This window comes from Molothrus ater, chromosome 25 (assembly GCF_012460135.2).
Source record: "Molothrus ater isolate BHLD 08-10-18 breed brown headed cowbird chromosome 25, BPBGC_Mater_1.1, whole genome shotgun sequence".
NCBI classification, from domain to species: domain Eukaryota; kingdom Metazoa; phylum Chordata; class Aves; order Passeriformes; family Icteridae; genus Molothrus; species Molothrus ater.
In genome coordinates, this window is record NC_050502.2 from 647,861 (window position 1) to 664,569 (window position 16,709).

At 47.7% G+C, this 16,709-nt stretch overlaps 1 protein-coding gene across 1 annotated transcript in view; it reads left to right on the forward strand.

Annotated features, from left to right (window-relative positions):
- Positions 1-16,709, forward strand: part of IGFN1 (immunoglobulin like and fibronectin type III domain containing 1) — a 41,304-nt gene that overhangs the window by 3,661 nt on the left and 20,934 nt on the right. The window contains exons 2-12 of the mRNA XM_036398573.2: positions 2,535-2,708; positions 7,370-7,438; positions 7,918-8,040; positions 10,249-10,388; positions 10,953-11,052; positions 11,859-11,906; positions 12,449-12,494; positions 13,184-13,358; positions 13,911-14,024; positions 15,208-15,379; positions 15,969-16,241. Coding sequence (XP_036254466.1) covers positions 7,420-7,438; positions 7,918-8,040; positions 10,249-10,388; positions 10,953-11,052; positions 11,859-11,906; positions 12,449-12,494; positions 13,184-13,358; positions 13,911-14,024; positions 15,208-15,379; positions 15,969-16,241 — 1,210 coding nt within the window. The 5' untranslated portion in view covers positions 2,535-2,708; positions 7,370-7,419. The remainder of the gene's footprint in view (positions 1-2,534; positions 2,709-7,369; positions 7,439-7,917; positions 8,041-10,248; positions 10,389-10,952; positions 11,053-11,858; positions 11,907-12,448; positions 12,495-13,183; positions 13,359-13,910; positions 14,025-15,207; positions 15,380-15,968; positions 16,242-16,709) is intronic.

Genomic DNA, 16,709 nt, shown 5'->3' on the forward strand with positions numbered 1-16,709 from the left:
CCCTTCCTTAGGTGAATGGCCTCACTTTCAGGGAAAAACGTGTTCCCTCTGCAGGGGAAGCAGTGCCCACGGAGCGTGCCGGCCTCACCGTGACAATTCTGCAGGCTCCCAGTGGCACTTGGTGGCTCAGCCCTGGCACACAGGGGTTAACAGGGCCTTGGGTGGGCGGGTGGAAAACAAGCTGTGAAATGGAAGAAGGTCAAGCTCTTGGAGGAGGTTGCTCTGTTGCAGATGGTTTTAAATTATCAGTCTCCCTGGAGAAGAGGCCCCACGAAAACTGTAAAATCAGGGCTGGAAATGAGGCAAAGCGCGATCAGTTTTGTGGGATCAGTGGAACAGGAGCAGTTGTGGATCTCCTGGGACTTGTTAGACCCATTAGACCCCACTGTCTGTCTAATTAGGAATTCCTCAGTTGAGACCCAACAGCTAAATGTGACTGGAGACTCAATACCATTGGCACTTTCCTGTGGGGAGCAAATGCCTGCAAAGGGAGAACACATGCGAAGAGGAACAGCAGAAATCCCTGTGGTCCTGGATAGCTCAGGCCTCTGGGATAACTCAGCTTCTGCTGCAGCTGAGGAGAGCTGAATTCAGGTTTCAGTGGAGGCAGGTAAATGCTTCCTGTGGGAGCATTCCTAGGCCTTACCCAAAGTGCTGCTCTCTCTGACACTTGTCTGGCAATGGGGTTTATTAAAGCTGCAGCATCCAGTCAGCAAAGCCACAAACTGCTGTCCTGGACCAGCAGGGCTGATGTCTGAGGGAGCATCTTTGGAATGATCATTGTCCAAAGCAGGTGAAAATGCTGTGGGAGTCCCACATTGCTAGAAAACAGTGGCTGCTACTGAGAGGGTTTTCCAGCAGCAGTCCAGATTTCCCAGATCCTTGTTGTCTTCTTTTCTTGGCTTGTCAACTTTCAAATGGTTTATATTTCACTTTGTAATTGCTTCTACTTTCTACTTTTACATCACTGCAAAGGTAACAGGAAGGATCTTAGCCCAGGCATCAGTTTGAGCAATTCCATTTTCCTCTGTTGACATGCTTTTCTCATGAACTGGGAAGCTTTAAACACTGTCAACAGCAACAATGGTCAAAAAGAAAGAAGGAGTAAAGAAAATTACTCCAGAATTTAATTTTCACATTTATCTTTAAAATTGTTGGTTGAAATGGTGATTCCCAGCCCTGCAAGGGAGAAATTTTTGATACCTGAGTGAGAATCTTCTTTCTCAGGCTAGTGGAAATGGTGCTCTTTGTGGTTCTTCTGTCTTGATGCAATCTAACAGGAATCTAGCTGTGGCACCAAGGGTTTTCTGTGTTCCCTTCCCATTGGCCTCAGATTTTAAAATTATCATCTTCTCATAGGAAAGCCTTCTTCTGGTTCTGCCAGCACAGCCTATGAGCCATGGCCATCACAGTAAAAACTCTTCTCTTGCCATCTTCTGGAGCCAGCCATTCCTCTCCAGCTGAGCATGAGATTTAGTATGAATTTATTCACCCAATGCAAAGGAAAGCAACCACTGTGGGCTCTCAGGCTGAAGTGAGTGACAGCAGCCTTCAGTCCAGGCAGGTCGAGCTCCTGGGAGAAGGGAACTTGCAGTCCCAGACTGGCCGTCTCTGTGAACATCAGGAACTACACAAAGGCTCCTCGGCTTTAGGGGAGCTTTCTGAGCAGAGGAAGGAAGGTGTACAAGGTCTTCAAGGGCAGACCAGAAGCAAAAGATTTGAGGTCACAATGCACTGAACTTGTACATCTGGGTTCCTGTCCATGGAAATCAGAGATCCCAGAGTGCTTTGGGTTGGAAGAGAACTTTATAACCATCTAATTCCAACTCCCTGCCAGGGCCAGGGAACCTTCCACTGGTGGAATAAGTGGCCTTGTTTGCTGCTCATGGGAAGGGGATCAGCTTGTATCTGTGTTGGAAGGAAAGGAGCAAACTGAGGTGTGTCTTTTGGCTGTAGCAGTGGAGCTATTCTAGAGCAACTGGATATCTTTCAGGCCTCTTGGAATAGCACAGACTGAGGGACTCTTGTGCTGAGGGCCAAGCCCAGGCATGGTTGACCCACATACAGATGCAATAATTCACTGTTTTTCCTTCTCTGCTAAGGAATTGTGGTATCTCCTAAGGACTCATGGCCTCTTAGTAGGACACACCCATCTTCTGGTGTGTCCTACACAACCTGGTGTACAGCCTGTCCTTTCCTTGGATCTGCACAAGTGTTTGTCCTTTGAGGCCCAAGGTCTTGCCTTGGAGATGCAGCCTGGGCTTGACTGATGGTCGCATCTGTCCAGGCTGGCCCCGGCCATGGCTGGCCTTGCCAAGGGCTCCAGGGCACCTCCCCTGGGCTGGGGGAGTGTGGGGCTATAATGAGCCCCCAGGGCTGCTCCAGCTCAGTGTGGAGACACCCAACAGCTCCTGGGCACAGCCCCACTTTCTGCGAGACTGAAGAGGTGTGAGGGGGATGGCAGTTTGCTGTTTCTTTTGCCATTTAGTGACATTTACACCAGACAGATAAGGGGCTTATCTTCCTTCCCACAGGTCACTGATATCTGGGACCAGGAGACCCACTGGACAGCTATGAAGAGCTCTGTTCTCTGAGTGAACAAAGGCACTGTGGGCCTCGAGACGCAGAAGTGACTTCCAGAGTGACTTCCATTGACTTCCAGAAGTGACTTCCAGTGACTTCCTCTCAGAAGCTCAGCCTGTAGAGTGGTGAGTTTGGCCATGTCAGCACTGATTTGTGTGGGGGTGATGCAGAACTGGGACTGGGAAGTGACACCTTTGTTGTCACACTGAATGTGGGTTTGTGTTGCAGTAGGTCTGGAAATGGTTGTAAACGTTCTGGGAGTAGTGGGCTCCTGTAGTGTTTTGCTCCTGTAGGCTACACTGATTTCCCTGGATTTCCCTGGGAAGATGCCAGGCTGTTGAAGATCTGCTGTCATTGTCCCTTGGAGCTGGCAGGGGACTTGTGACACAGGTACACTGGGGTTCCTTCGGGTTTTCATCCTGAACAGTGAGTAGGGATATGTTATCTTTCCTTCCTGGCAGTGAGACACTGTTGTGTTTGCTCTGTGATCCTTGCTGTAAATCTATTGCCTGTGTCAAAGTCTGTTTCTGTTATGAAAAATCCATGGGAGTGTTGTGGCCACAGGAAGGCACAGACTGAGCAGTTCTCTTGCTGCCATCCCATCCCTGCTGCTCCAAAGGGACATGGATTCACTCTCCTGCTCACTGATGGGGCTGAATGGCCTTTGCTGCCTTAGAAAATAGGGATGGTGTGTGTCTCCCCTTGGCCTTTGGTATCAGTGCCACTTTCATACATAAATGGGTGCAGGGTATCTAGTTTGTGTTTCTATGGATCCTGAGCAAGCACTTAGGTCGTGTTCATAATCCCTGGAGCAGAGGAGAAGATCAGGTCAGGTATAGATTTACCAAAGGGATAAGTCACACAAAATCTGATCCTTGGGCATTCCTCCCCACTCTGCACAAGACCTCCATTCATCACTGGAGAGCTTGTGACATTCCCGCTCTGTGACCTGCTCAGAAGTTTTCATGAAGTTTCCCTTCTGCAGTTTGTTGGCCTTCAGTTCTGTGGTTCTAACCAAAGCATTTGAAATTTTCATTGAAAATTCATCTGAAATGGGAAGACTCGAGCTCAAAAGATTACTTCAAGTTAACAAAAAACCACAGAAAGCCGACCCAAAGCTAGAAGAGAACTTTTAGGTGAATATACTCACTGAGTATCGGGATCTCTGGGGTAAAGCACAGCCAGAATTTGACTGAGCTCACAACAATTTGCTATTTTGTTTAGAATATTTTCTGTGTCAGGACCACCCTGATTTTCATGATTTACAAAGAGAAATTCAAAGAGAATTACAAAGAGAAAAGCTTTGTCAGAGAAGGGTCAGGCTGGGTATCAGGAAAGGCTCTTCCCCCAGAGGGTGCTGGCACTGCCCAGGCTCCCCAGGGAATGGGCACAGCCCTGAGGCTGCCAGAGCTCCAGGAGTGTTTGGGCAGCGCTGCCAGGGATGCCCAGGGTGGGATTGTTGGGGGGTCTGTGCAGGGTTGGACGGTCCCTGTGGGTCCCTTCCAGCTCAGCAGATTCTGTGATACATGCTCCTATGAAAGAAATGCTGCCTGTGTTGCTGATTACTTTACTATCACTGGTTTAAGTGGTAATGGCTTTGTCCCCGCTGTGTCTGTGCTTGTGCAATGCCCGTGGCACATCCCGAGCCTCTGCACCCATCCCCTCCCCATGAACCACTCACTGCGTATCACTTCCCTACAGCTTTGGCTAATTTTGCTCACCAGTCTGCCAGCAATTATGTCACATCTTGTCTGTGTATTGCACTGTCTGAAGCCTGTAAATAACTCCATGTGACGCCCCCAACACCTACAAATTCTGACTCCCAAATGTTTTGCTTATTCACTCAGCTGATTTATGGCCCCAGCACTGGTGTCCAGTCAGGCTCACAGGGAATGGTCTCTTGTTCTGTCTCATCCAGACAGATTGATGAACACACAGGATGAAGGGCAACCTCCCACCCTGCCAGGCTTCTTGCTTTATTTTGGGACATTAAAAATGTTGTCAGTAGCCAAGGGCTTGCTCCAGCTCTGTGCTGAAAGCCATGGAAGCTTTCCCTGTGTCTCCAGTGGGGATGTCCCTGCAGCTGCAGAGCAGACAGACTTCTGCCTGGAATGAGGAATGGCCAACTGGATACATGAACAAGGCTAATGCATGACAGGGCTGTGTTTTACAGAGGAGTGAGAGTGCTGAGCTGCTTCCAGTGTCACTCTCTTGTGCTGGGGGTGTTAGCAGCATTCACCTGGGGAGGGGTGACTCCCTCTTGGAAGCATTTATTCCATTGAATAAATCGTCCTCATTTGGACACCAATGTTTCAAGCACCTGTGAGTGAAGATATGAATTACACTATGACAATTTTTGGAAGGCTTTTGCTGTCTCATTTTAAAAATCCTGTGATTTCTTTTACTAGATTGAACTGAAGTCAGAATAAAGCCATGATCATTCATGTAACAAGGGAGTAAAAATTTTAAAAGTAAGCAGGGGTAGGTTTTAGGGGCTCTGTGCCAATCAGGGTGTTATTTTCTGGTCCTTATTTAATACACAAGACACTGGAAAATGCAATGTGGTTGGATTCATTACACTGAAGGAATGTTCCCTTCATATCCAGCACTGTTATTTTAACCCTGTAATCAATGTGTGGCATTAACATGCTTCCTTCTCATTCTCCAGAAGTCAGGAATTCACAGGAGTTTAAGGACTCACAGGAGCTTATTTTTAATCCAAGTGAATTTCTGAAATCTTTAAGACTCTGTAAACTCAGCAGTTTATACATAGTGCACATAGTGCATGTTGTCCACTGGGAGATGGGGCCTGTTACTGCCTGTGCAAATATTGCCAGTATTTGGGGCTTTTACCAAACTAGATTTGAATTTAGCCCTCTCTCAGCAGTTTTTGTTATGGTAACACATGTCCACCGTTGCACCAGGCTGAGAATGAAACATTCTGACATGAAACATTTGGAGATGCCAGGAAAGGCTTTGGAGCTGAGTTTGTACCCGTTGCTGTTTCAGAGTAGCTGCTCCTCTCCACTGCCCAGCGTGGAGGAAAGGAGTCAGGAGGAGCAAAGAATAAATGCAAGTGTAACATAAACAGAGCTTAGGGGAAAGCTGCTGCAAGCTGGTGTCAGGTCATCCTGTTTGGTGAGTGTTGTAAGCATCAGGCATTCCAGCTCCAGGAGTGGTGACATGTTTAGGAATATACAAGAGGCAATAGGGGATTATGTTTGTTGTTAATGTGGTTCAGTACTGTGGAGGATAAATTAAATCCATAAGAGGGTGATCAAGAGCCTCTAAAAATCTCAGCCATTCACTGTGCAATGCCCTGCCTGGGGCAGGACAGGGTGCCCTGGAATCAGCTTCTTTTCACTTCTGTTTTGTGTCTTTTCCTTCCCACAAGCTCCTCATTCCCTTCATTCCCAGGTTTTAAGACATCTCCCAGGGGGTTACAGAAGTAACTGTGTGATGTACCAGACTAGCAGCACACAGTTGTGTGGTGGGAGCAGCAGAGGACATCCAGATCAGGCCAGGAGGGGACAGAAGAGAGGGCTTGGCTGGTGCTCACACAGCCCTCTCCCATTTCCCAGTGCTGTTGTCTCAGTGCATTTCCACTGAGGCCAGGGAGGCTCAGAGATGTCAGTTATTGCTGAGATTTCTGGTGTGTGCAGTGCCCCAAAACAAGATTGGTGGTAAGGACAAAGTGGAGCCAGTCATTTTTTGTAGGGGGGTGTCTGTGGCTCTTTGCAGCTGCTGAGTAATGGCAAAACACTTTTTGGTTCAGAAGCTGACCCAGAGGTACTGTGAGTGACATTCTCTTTGGCCTGGGCATGGTTTATCCAGCACAAATTATTTTTGCTCAACTAGGTTGTCTCTTACCTTTAGCTGCAACCAATTCTCACCCAGACAATGCAGCTCGAAGTTGAATGTGTGACAAGGAGATGTCACCCCTATGTTTTCATCAGGTGCCAGGTGCCAGAGCTCAGCTGGATGAATGCCTGGTGTAAGTGTGCTCCCAAAGTCCCTGTGCCTTTCAAAACTGATGGAAGTTGCATGTTCCTGTGTCCCTCTGTTGACTGAAGGAGTGCAGAGGGTAAGCAGAGACACAGCACTAATGCCACAGGCAATCCAATCTAATTGCTCTTTCAGAGCTGCAGTAACTCTATAGTTCCTGAGCATCTCTCACATGACAGAGAATCTGCTTTCCCAGCTTGCTGCAAGGCAGGGATGTGTTACATTACACATTGTCTGATTTAAAATACAGGGAAAGAGACTCCTTTGGCAGAAGGTCCCCTGAATGATCCATAACAATAACTCCTTAATGCCAAGCTCACACTTCACCATTCCCTTCTAAAGGCTTCTTGTCTGCTCTCAGGTCTGTTGCTAATTTAACCAAGCTAAATGAGATCAGGATGTACCTCTGCTCCATGCCCCAGTTTAGACATCCATCTCTGTGGTTTTCTTCTCAGCAACTGCTCTTGCCATCCATCAGAACCCACCACGTGAGTGCCATGTGGTGAATGTTTGCCTGAAACACGAGAGGAGGTCTTTAGAGGAAAGCCAGGTGACACAGAGGGATGCCACTGGATGTGTACATTTTCCATTCAGCCCTGCTAATCATCCTCATACCCAGGTTGTGTTGGGCATGACAGGCTGATTGGCAGGTCTGCCTCTATTTGGCTACAAGGATGTGGCAAGTGAGGAAGGACAAACTGTGTCACTAAAGGAAGCAGTGTTACGGTCTGTCCTTTACCTTGCAAACTGTAAATAATGAAAGTATTTGTCTTTTTCACAGGAGAACTTGTAATCTGTTTGTGCTGACCCCAGAAAGCTGAGCAAAGCATCATGAGCAGCCATCAGACAGGTGAGAGAACAGACACAGCTCTGGAGAATATTCCCCTAAGAACAACTCCAGCTTGCTTCTCTACCTTGAAGATGGGAGGGACTGACCCACCAGGCTCTGACTTGGCAGTGGGGCTTTTCTCATGCCAGATTTTGTATTTGGAACAAGAACTGATGCAAAGCTCTCCCTGTTCAAACCGTGGCTGGAGTTGTGAGCCGAGGTGGTCCTGGATTAGGACTTTGATTGCAGAATTTCCTACTTGGACACAACTCTGCCAAAGCCACCACAACCAGGAGGTGGCTTTACCAAAGCCACCCAAACCTTACTCCCCAAGCCTTGGGACACATTTACAGCCTGTGGCGCTGGAGTGGGTGGGACCTTTGTGGTTCAAGAGGAGCTGAGCAGGAGCAGTTATTGCTCTGCAGGAGGCAATGCAGACTGAGAGATTCTTTCTGAAGGATAGACATGTAAATTGAATGTATTTTTTCTTGATTTTCTAGTTAAAATCTTCAAGAAATCTTCTATCCCAGGAGTTGTTGTCACTCAGTTTGTGAATGATGTTCCAGAAGGATGCAGTACACCTGATTTTGAGAGGAAGCCACTCACTCTGACACTGCAGGAAGGTGAGACTTGATAAACAGGCAAAGCCACAGATCTGGGGGTTTGACTCCATGTCCCACCTACATTAAAAATTATCATGATTAAATCAACTGAGTTTCTAAAGTGATTTGACATGACCACAAAAAAAGTCTTGTGTGGCCAAAGTCTTTGTTACACTGATGACAATTCCATCAGTACTCACAAAGGTGTCCTGAGTTGTCACTATGTGTATGAAAGACCAACATCTGGCTCTTATGTGTACAGCAAATCCAGTGAATTCTGCAGGAAGCTCTCACAGTAAGGATTTTGCAGCAAAAGATTAAGCACATTGAAAAAGCTGTTGTTTTTGTTTTCCTGTTGAAAGAACTTGTGCTCAGCACTAAAATCAGCTGCTTTTAAAGTAGGATATGGTGACTGGAGGTGCTGTTTAGTCTATAGCAGCCTTCCGGTGCCTAAAAGGACTCCAGGAGAGATGGACAAGGGCCTGCAGTGCCAGGACAAGGGGAATGGCTTCCCACTGGCAGAGGGCAGGGTTAGGTGGGATATTGGGAAGGAATTCTTGGCTGTGAGGGTGGTAAGATCCTGGCACAGGGTGCTCAGAGAAGCTGTGACTGCCCCTCAATCTCTGGAAGTGTCCAAGGCCAGGTTGGACAGGGCTTGGAGCACCCTGGGATAGTGGAAGGTGTCCCTGCCCATGGCAGAGGGTGGAATGAGATGGGCTTTGAGGTCCCTCCTAGCCAGGCCAGTCCATGGTTCTGTGATGATTCTGCAAGGAAAAACATAAGGATCTTGCACAGAGCACAGAGCAGGCAGCTGATGAGCCAATAAATGGAATCAATGAAGAGCCTCCCAGAGGTGTCTCTGTGCACCTGCAGAGTCCTTTTGTCTTTTCTTTTTTGTTGGTGGGGAGTGGCCTGTGAAGCTCCTGTGTAGCTCCTCTTCCCTGCCAGGACTGAACCAGCAGCTTGGGTTTTGGTGTTCCACACTGACCTATGGATTTCCAGGAGCCACTGAGGTTTTATGAAGGAGCACAGTGGCCTCTAGTGGAACCTGTCCCTCTTCCTCCTCCTCCACCTGCACCTTTCAGCAACTACCCAAGGCTAAGTTTTCACCTGTCTATATTTTCACCTGTGTAAATTTTCCAAGTTACTTCATTTTCAGCAGGTTCTTTGTGCATTCATGTTGGTCACTGTAATTCTGTGTCTGTGTAGAGGCACCACGAGGGCCTTTAATTCTGTCATCACCCCACTGTGTTCAGTGCATGGCTGAGCTGATTCTTCTGGCTGGGTGGTCTGTGGCAAGCCTGGAGAAGTGCAGCCAAAGTGGCTAAAATGTAATAGAGGGATAACAAACTGCAATCAGACTTCAATAAGAGATAGCACTGCAATCTCAGAGGCTGGAAGAGGTATTTTGATAAGGATCTGCTGGCAGGAACTTGTTCCATCAAATAAGTTTGGTGATGGTGACTGCAGAAAGGTGTGAGAAATATTGCCAGATTTTCCAGGGAGAATCTTTACCAGTGTTGGTCACCTGAAGACCAAGAGTACTAAAAAATAAGAGAGAGTGATCGTTTCTACTCTGAGGTTTTTCCATGGATAACTCACCTCCATTTCTACTCCCTCTCACTCCCACAAGTCACTTCTCTGACTTATTTCCCAGTGTTTCCTGTGGTTCTGGAACCTGTTGGAGAAGAGGTTTGTACTGGGCAGTGGGAAAGCTGTTGGAGGTTTCTGTGGTGGGCTGGTGGGTACTCAGGCTCCTGGGGAGCAGGGATGAAGGAGAAGAACCCCCTTCTCCTCTCCCTCCCTTGTCTCTTCAAACAGCAGTGCCTGGTGGGTTTGGAGTGCAAGGTGGTGCCAGTTAAAGATTGGAGAAACAGTGGGATTTGATAGAGAATATGTGTGATGAGAAGGGATTTGGACATTTCATGGGTAAAAAGCAAGTCTGAGTTGAAGTTGCTGTCAGGCTTCTGATTTCAGTGATGGTCAGAGATGTCAGCAGCCACATCTGGCAGGGCAATGCCACGTTTTAAAGGCCTTTTATGATTGAATACACACAAAACCTGAATTATTGATGTGCAAAAGAAAATGTTACTTTTGAAGAATGTTTCTACATAAAATAACAGAAATTACTCACTCTGGGGATAACTCTTGATTAGAAAAGGGACCAGGTCTGAGTGTCCTCATGTTCAAGCCTGTCTTAAATAACTAAATCCCTGTTTCTTTTCAAAGGCAAAGATGCCATTTTCAGAGCTGTGGTCAAAGGTGTTCCAGCTCCTGAGGTGAAATGGTCACGTACACGGAAAGGAATGGATGATCCTGCCAAATATCAAATGTCCTTCAACAGTGCTACAAATGAATTCATTCTGCAGGTAAAGATCAAATATTTCAGAAAGGACTTGTGGAACTGAGAGAAATGGACAAGAAAAACCTGCAGTGGGATGAGGGGAAGCAGAGGGGCAGCTCCAATCTCTGCTCCCTCTGAGCAGGGACAGGACCCCAGGGATGGGCTGGAGCTCTGCCAGGGCAGGGTCAGGCTGGAGATCAGGAAAGGCTCTTCCCCCAGAGGGTGCTGGCACTGCCCAGGCTCCCCAGGGAATGGGCACAGCCCCCAGGCTGCCAGAGCTCCAGGAGTGTTTGGGCAGCGCTGCCAGGGATGCCCAGGGTGGGATTGATGTGAGTGTCCTATCCAGGAGCTGGACTGGATGATCCTGTGGTCCCTTCAAACTCAGGGTGTTCTATGATTCTACACTGATGGAAGAGTGTAGATCCCTAGCTCTGAGAAAACACAAAAATAAGCAAACAAAGCTTTTTAGAGCCCTTCTGGGAACAGAAGAAGCCTCTGAGGTACCACTGAGTAGCTGCTTTATGAGAAGCTGAAGGTGAACTGAACCCCAGCCCTTTCTGTGAGCAGTTTCTGTGCTCTCCCTTTGAAGATCAAGAGCCTGGTTCCAGATGACAGTGATTTGTATCGCTGCTGTGCTGTCAATGCCTACGGAGAGGCCTCGTGCTCTGCTGGCCTCAGGATCCTCCAAGGTAGGACTGGCAGCTCTGGGCTCCACAGGCCAGAGGCTGTGCCTGTGCTGTTCCTGGGCTGGGTGTCTGGACTTTGTCTGGGCATTCTTGGTGTGAAGGTTTGGTATTCCCTTCATTGAGACTGGAGATCTTTTGGTGGCTCCCTAACACTGTGAGCTTTAAGGCAAGGGGGAAGAAAGTGGAATTGTGCTCACTGCACTGGTCCATAATCAGACACTCTGGATTTACTGCTGAACTGCCCCAGTTCTTCCTTTATGGTGTTGAATGAATCAGCCCTTTGGGAAGGTTCCATCCCTCTGTGGCTGTCTCTGCTCCTTGCTCCTTCTTCTGTCACAGTCAGTGCAGAGAAATGGGCACTTGGTGGGTCAGATATAACTGATTTTCTTGGAATCCACGTGAGCAGAAGATGGATTATATCTGAAGTGTCCATGTCACCTCTGTGCCTTTCAAGGTTAGAAGTTTAGAAGGTACCTATCTGCAGTTGCCATTTCCACCTTGGCTTCCCATCTCTAACACAAGATGTTGATATTTCCTCCCATTGCTTAGACCATAAAATTGGTAGGGCAAAAATGCTCTCCTCCTCTGTGTGGAGTCTGCAGCAAGCACAGAGTCAATGGCAATAGGAATATAACCTTTATAGATGGAGTCTACTGGGAGCAAATGTCAGATTGACAAGGAAATCCAAACTGGGATTCCTTCTTGCACTGGTAACAGATACAGTGGTTTCATGGCTCATTGGTTCACTGCTGTTAATCTAATCTTGTTCATCCTATGGCTTTTTTTCCTTCTGTTTTATAAATGATCAGTTGGCTTTAAGAGGAAGGCAAAATATGTTCCTGTTCATGCTGCTGATGGTAAGTTAAAGATCTATTTGTGTAATATATTACTGGGAGGGAGCAGAGAGAAAAATACTCTCTCTGCCACACTATTGCTACCCCAAACTCATAAAGACTGGAGTAAGAGAAGGATTAATGAGCCTCTGATGTTCTGTCATCTCTGTCTGCTTGCTCTTTACCTTTTGCTAAAGTGATGATTTTAGACACAGTTTTGGGCTGTTGTAATTAGTGATTATGGAATCATTAGGAAAGGAAAAAGGGATTTGGGGATGTTAAACACATCTTGTGTTTAACATCAAACTTGTTAACATGGCTGAAAAGAGTCGGTGTCTAGAGGGAAGCCCTTTAGGGAAAGATGAACTTCACTGGCACTCAAAGGATGAGAATGGCAGTGAGAACTAACTAAGTTTCATGACAGTTTTTTGGTAAAATGTGAAAAAAACCACCAGAGACCCCAGCAGAATGACCTGTTGTCAGTGGCTATTCTGCATATCTTCTTTGGGGAGATGTATTTCACAGTGCTGGCTATGTGACTGTTGCTTCCCCCACTCTTGTAACAGAGCTCAAGAAGACACTCCTGGACTCCAGGAAGATGCTGAGGAAGAGGTAAGGCTCTGGAGTGAGGGCCATGCTCCCACTTCTGGATGTTTCTCAGTGCTAGGGGACAGCTCCAGAGACCTTCAGGGCAACACTTCTTGTGTCCAAAGTTGTGGTGAGACTCCCTGTGGAGAGACAGGCCACAACAGCTTGACACTGCCAGCTGGACTGAGATAAACACAAGATTCCAGCCTCATTTTGCGGGGTACTTCCTCTGCACCACGAGGTTCTGAAGGGAGGCTGTTTCTCTGATTCCTTGTGTTTAGCTCACGAGTGGCTTCCTGTCCAAAGGACAACTCTTCATGCACTGCTGGCTCTGGCTGCCAGCCCAGCTGCACTGCCAGGTGCACAGGGCAGAATCCTTCCCATCCCAGGTGGGAAGCTCTAAGGATTGCCTGCTGATAATGATCTCTGTGCAGAGTCCTGAGCTGTGCTAGGCAGTTACCTGGCCTGGGCCAAACTGTGCCAGACCCTCTGGTGATAATTCAGCAGGGTGGAAGCTGTTCTCTGGCACTATTTAATTTGTAGTACAGATGCAGAAAACCTGCTCTGGAAGAGTCCCAGTCTTTTCTGCCTGCACCTACAGGGCCAAATGAACTACAGGAATGATGAAGAGAGATGAAAGAGAATTAGGGATAGAAAAATAGGACATCTTGTTGTCTATGAAAACGTCTGAATGGTTCCCCCCTGGTTCTCAGGGCTGCAGTACCAAAACCAAAGCCCCTGGACAAAGAAGCTGTGTGGCAGCTGCTGCTGCATGCAGATAGGAGAGATTATGAGAAAATCTGTATAAAATATGGAATTGCTGACTTCCGTGGGATGCTGAGGAAGCTGCAGGAGATGAGGAAAGAAACAGAGAGTGAACAAGACAAGGTAAATAAACTGAAACCACTCATTTTTAAGAAATTGCAGCTTCTGAAAACAGGCTATATTTTCCTGAATTGCTTTGGAGATGAAAATTTTGTTGTATGACAGTGATTTATGACAATATTTTAAAGAAGTTCCACTTCTTTACTCATGCAGGTGAAAATGCTAATGAAGTTTTTGAAGCTCAGTTCACAGATTTTAGGAGATAGTGACCACAGGGTAATTCAGTTGTCTATGATGAGAATTTGGATGCCAAATTAAAAATTATATGTCCAAAAGTAAAAATTGGCCTTCACATACAGGGGCATGTAGAGACCTGGATGGGCAGTGTGGGAGTGACCAGGACGCAGCACATAAAAAATAATTTATACACAGGAGGAAACTGTGGCAACTTACAGACATTGCAAGTCACTGTACCAGAACTGTGACTTACACATACTTCTACTACATAATGTTAGAGATAGGTCTTTAAAGTAGATTTCACATTAATTCAACAGCTTAAGAACTTTTGTCATGGCAGCTTTACCATTTACTAGGTTCTTCAATATTTCTTTGCAGTTAATTCACAGTCTCAAAAACTTTGAACACATCAAAGTCAACAAGGAGGGAAATGCTACGTTCAGCCTGGAGATGGAGCTGAAAAACAGCAACAACAACGTTTACCTGCTCAAGGTGAGGGGGATGAGTTAGGCAGCAGCAGCTCAGAGCAGCCCCTCAAGTGTTCTACAGAAAAGGCTTCATCTGCTAGGCAGTGGCTGAGAGTACATAAATGCCTTAAGGTTGTCTGTCTTTTGCAGTTCCCTGCTTGGTTAGGGAGAAGTGTGGGTGTGGGGTGACCTTTGGTGGTGGATATCCCTGTGGATTTGTAGATCCAAGTACAGAGCATGCAGTCAGTTACTGACATCCTTGTGTCTTCAGGAGATTCATAGAACAGTTGAGTTGGAAGGGACCTTTTAAAGGTCAAGGGACCTTAAAACATTCCACCTCTTGCCATGGACAGGGTCACCTTCCACTGGCCCAGGTTGCTCCATGCCCTATCCAACCTGGCCTTGGACACTTCCAGGGATGGGGCAGCCACAGCTGCTCTGGGCACTCTGTGCCAGGGCCTCCCCACCCACTTTCTTATATCTAACCTGACCCTCCTTCAGTTTAAGACCATCACCCCAACAGTGTCTTTCAGGCCACAGAAATTGTGCAGTTTCATATAAATTTTATTCACTTTCTCAAGTGTGTTATTGCACTATAACTCCCTCTGTGGAAGAAGATCTCAGAGAGGTAAAACATTCCCTCTAGATCCATAGTCCCATAGATAGAATCTGCAGGTGCTCAGTGCTAGGTGTGTTTGTCTGAAAGATAATTTTTAGTCAAATTTTGGTTAGAGGCTTTAATCCAGGGGAAATCAGAATGCCCCGAGGGGGAGGACAGACTAACTATGAATCTTCTGGATCAAATATATGACATGAAGTCGATGAGCCACAATTTGGACAATGTAACCCAAGTGTGCTACAGAAAGTGGTGAACTCTCCTGCTCATCCAGCTGTGAGGATGCTGAAATCTAGAAAAGAAAGTGCTTTGTCTTTGTAGCTGCAAGAACTGTGTATTAATTAAGCTTCAGACCCTTATGTGGGCAGCCAAGAGGTGCTGTTTTGCTGAGTTTCAGAGCCTGGTGCCCTGCTCTGTGCAGGACTCACTGCCCAGACACTGCCTGTGTACTGCAAAGAGCCCTATGCACTGTGAGGGTACTCATATCAACAAGGGGGTTGTAGCGCCAACCTGTCCTGATGTGTTTGAAATGCCTGGCACTGGCTGAGCCTTTGTGAGGACATTCCTTCCCTCCCTGCCCTCCCCTGGCCAGGACGGCGAGCGGCTCCGCTACGGGACAGGGGATGAGTACAGGAAGCACTGCCTGCGCAGGGTCGGCAGGAGGTACTACTTCACTGTCAACGATGTGCAGCCCGAGGACGCAGGGGTGTACCAGGTCAGGGTGGAGGACGTCCCTGTCTTCTCAACCGAACTGGATGCTCAAGGTATGAATTTAGTTTGATGGTTTTGGTGTGCAACTGTGACAAAAGTTTATTTTTTTGCTGGAAAAATGTGTCTAGGAGCAAGTGCAAAGCTCAGTAACTCCGGACCACCACCGAGGATTGGTTTTGTGCTGCCCAGTAAGGGCTCCTTGTCTGGCACAGGTGAAAAGGAGCAGGAGGGTGACTAAATGCTTTAGGTGCTGCATTTGCAGTCCCAGGGAGCAGGCCTAACCTCGAGTACCAGTGTGGCAGTGGGTGACAGTGAACACACGCCTTAACTACCCCACATTACAGTTTGCTTCTGTGAGCTCAGAATAATAACAAATTCAATCCAAGTATTGTACTGCAGGAACACATCAATGACTGCAGACTGGCAACACATCGGTGCTGTGAGGTACAAATGTCTCAGAAGATAATAAAGACAAAAATCTACTTTTCTGCTTTTCTGCAGAATTGGGCACAGAAGCACATCTGAGTTTTTCCTTTTGCTCAGAGGCACCACAACTTCCTGTTCCTTCCTCCTTCAGCTGTAACAGTTTCCCTGGGAGCACAGAAGCTGTTTCCTTCCCATAGCTCTCGGTTTCCCCTGCAGCCATCCCGGTGCGGTTCCGGCAGCCGCTCTCCGACGTGCGCTGTGCCGAGGCCGGGGACGCCGAGTTCCAGTGTGTGCTGTGCACGCCCTGCCACCAGCCCCTGTGGCTGCACAAAAGCCACCCCCTCCAGGCCAGTGACAAGCACCAGATCTCTGTGACACCTGATGGCCTGACCCACAAGCTGACTGTGAGGAACGTGGGGCCCTCGGACAGCGGCCTGTACACGCTCGACGCGGGACAGGGCTCCTCCAGCGCCTGGCTCCTCGTGGAGTGTGAGTGCTTGGCAGTGGGTTGTTCCTGTGGTGTGTTGGCACAAAGCATTCTTCTCACTGCCTGATGGCTCAGGGAGATGTTGCTCTGCTGGAAAATGAATTGCTGAGCCTCTAATTCCGAAATCATGGCTGAAAAAACTGGGGGTGTTCAGTGTGGAGAAGATGAGAGTCCAGGGAGACCTTGGAGCCCTTCCCAGGGCCTAAAGGGGATTCAGGAGAACTGCAGAGGGACTTTGGAACAAAGGGATGGAGGGACAGGACAAGGGGGAATGGCTTCCCACCGCCAGAGGACAGGGTTAGATGGGATATTGAGAAAGAATTCTTGGCTGTGAGGGTGGGCAGGCCCTGGCACAGGGTGCCAGAGAGGTTGTGGTTGCTCCATCCCTGGAAGTGTCTGAGGCCAGGCTGGATGGAGCTTGGAGCAGCCTGGGATAGTGGAAGGTGTCTCTGCCTATGGTAGGAGATGGA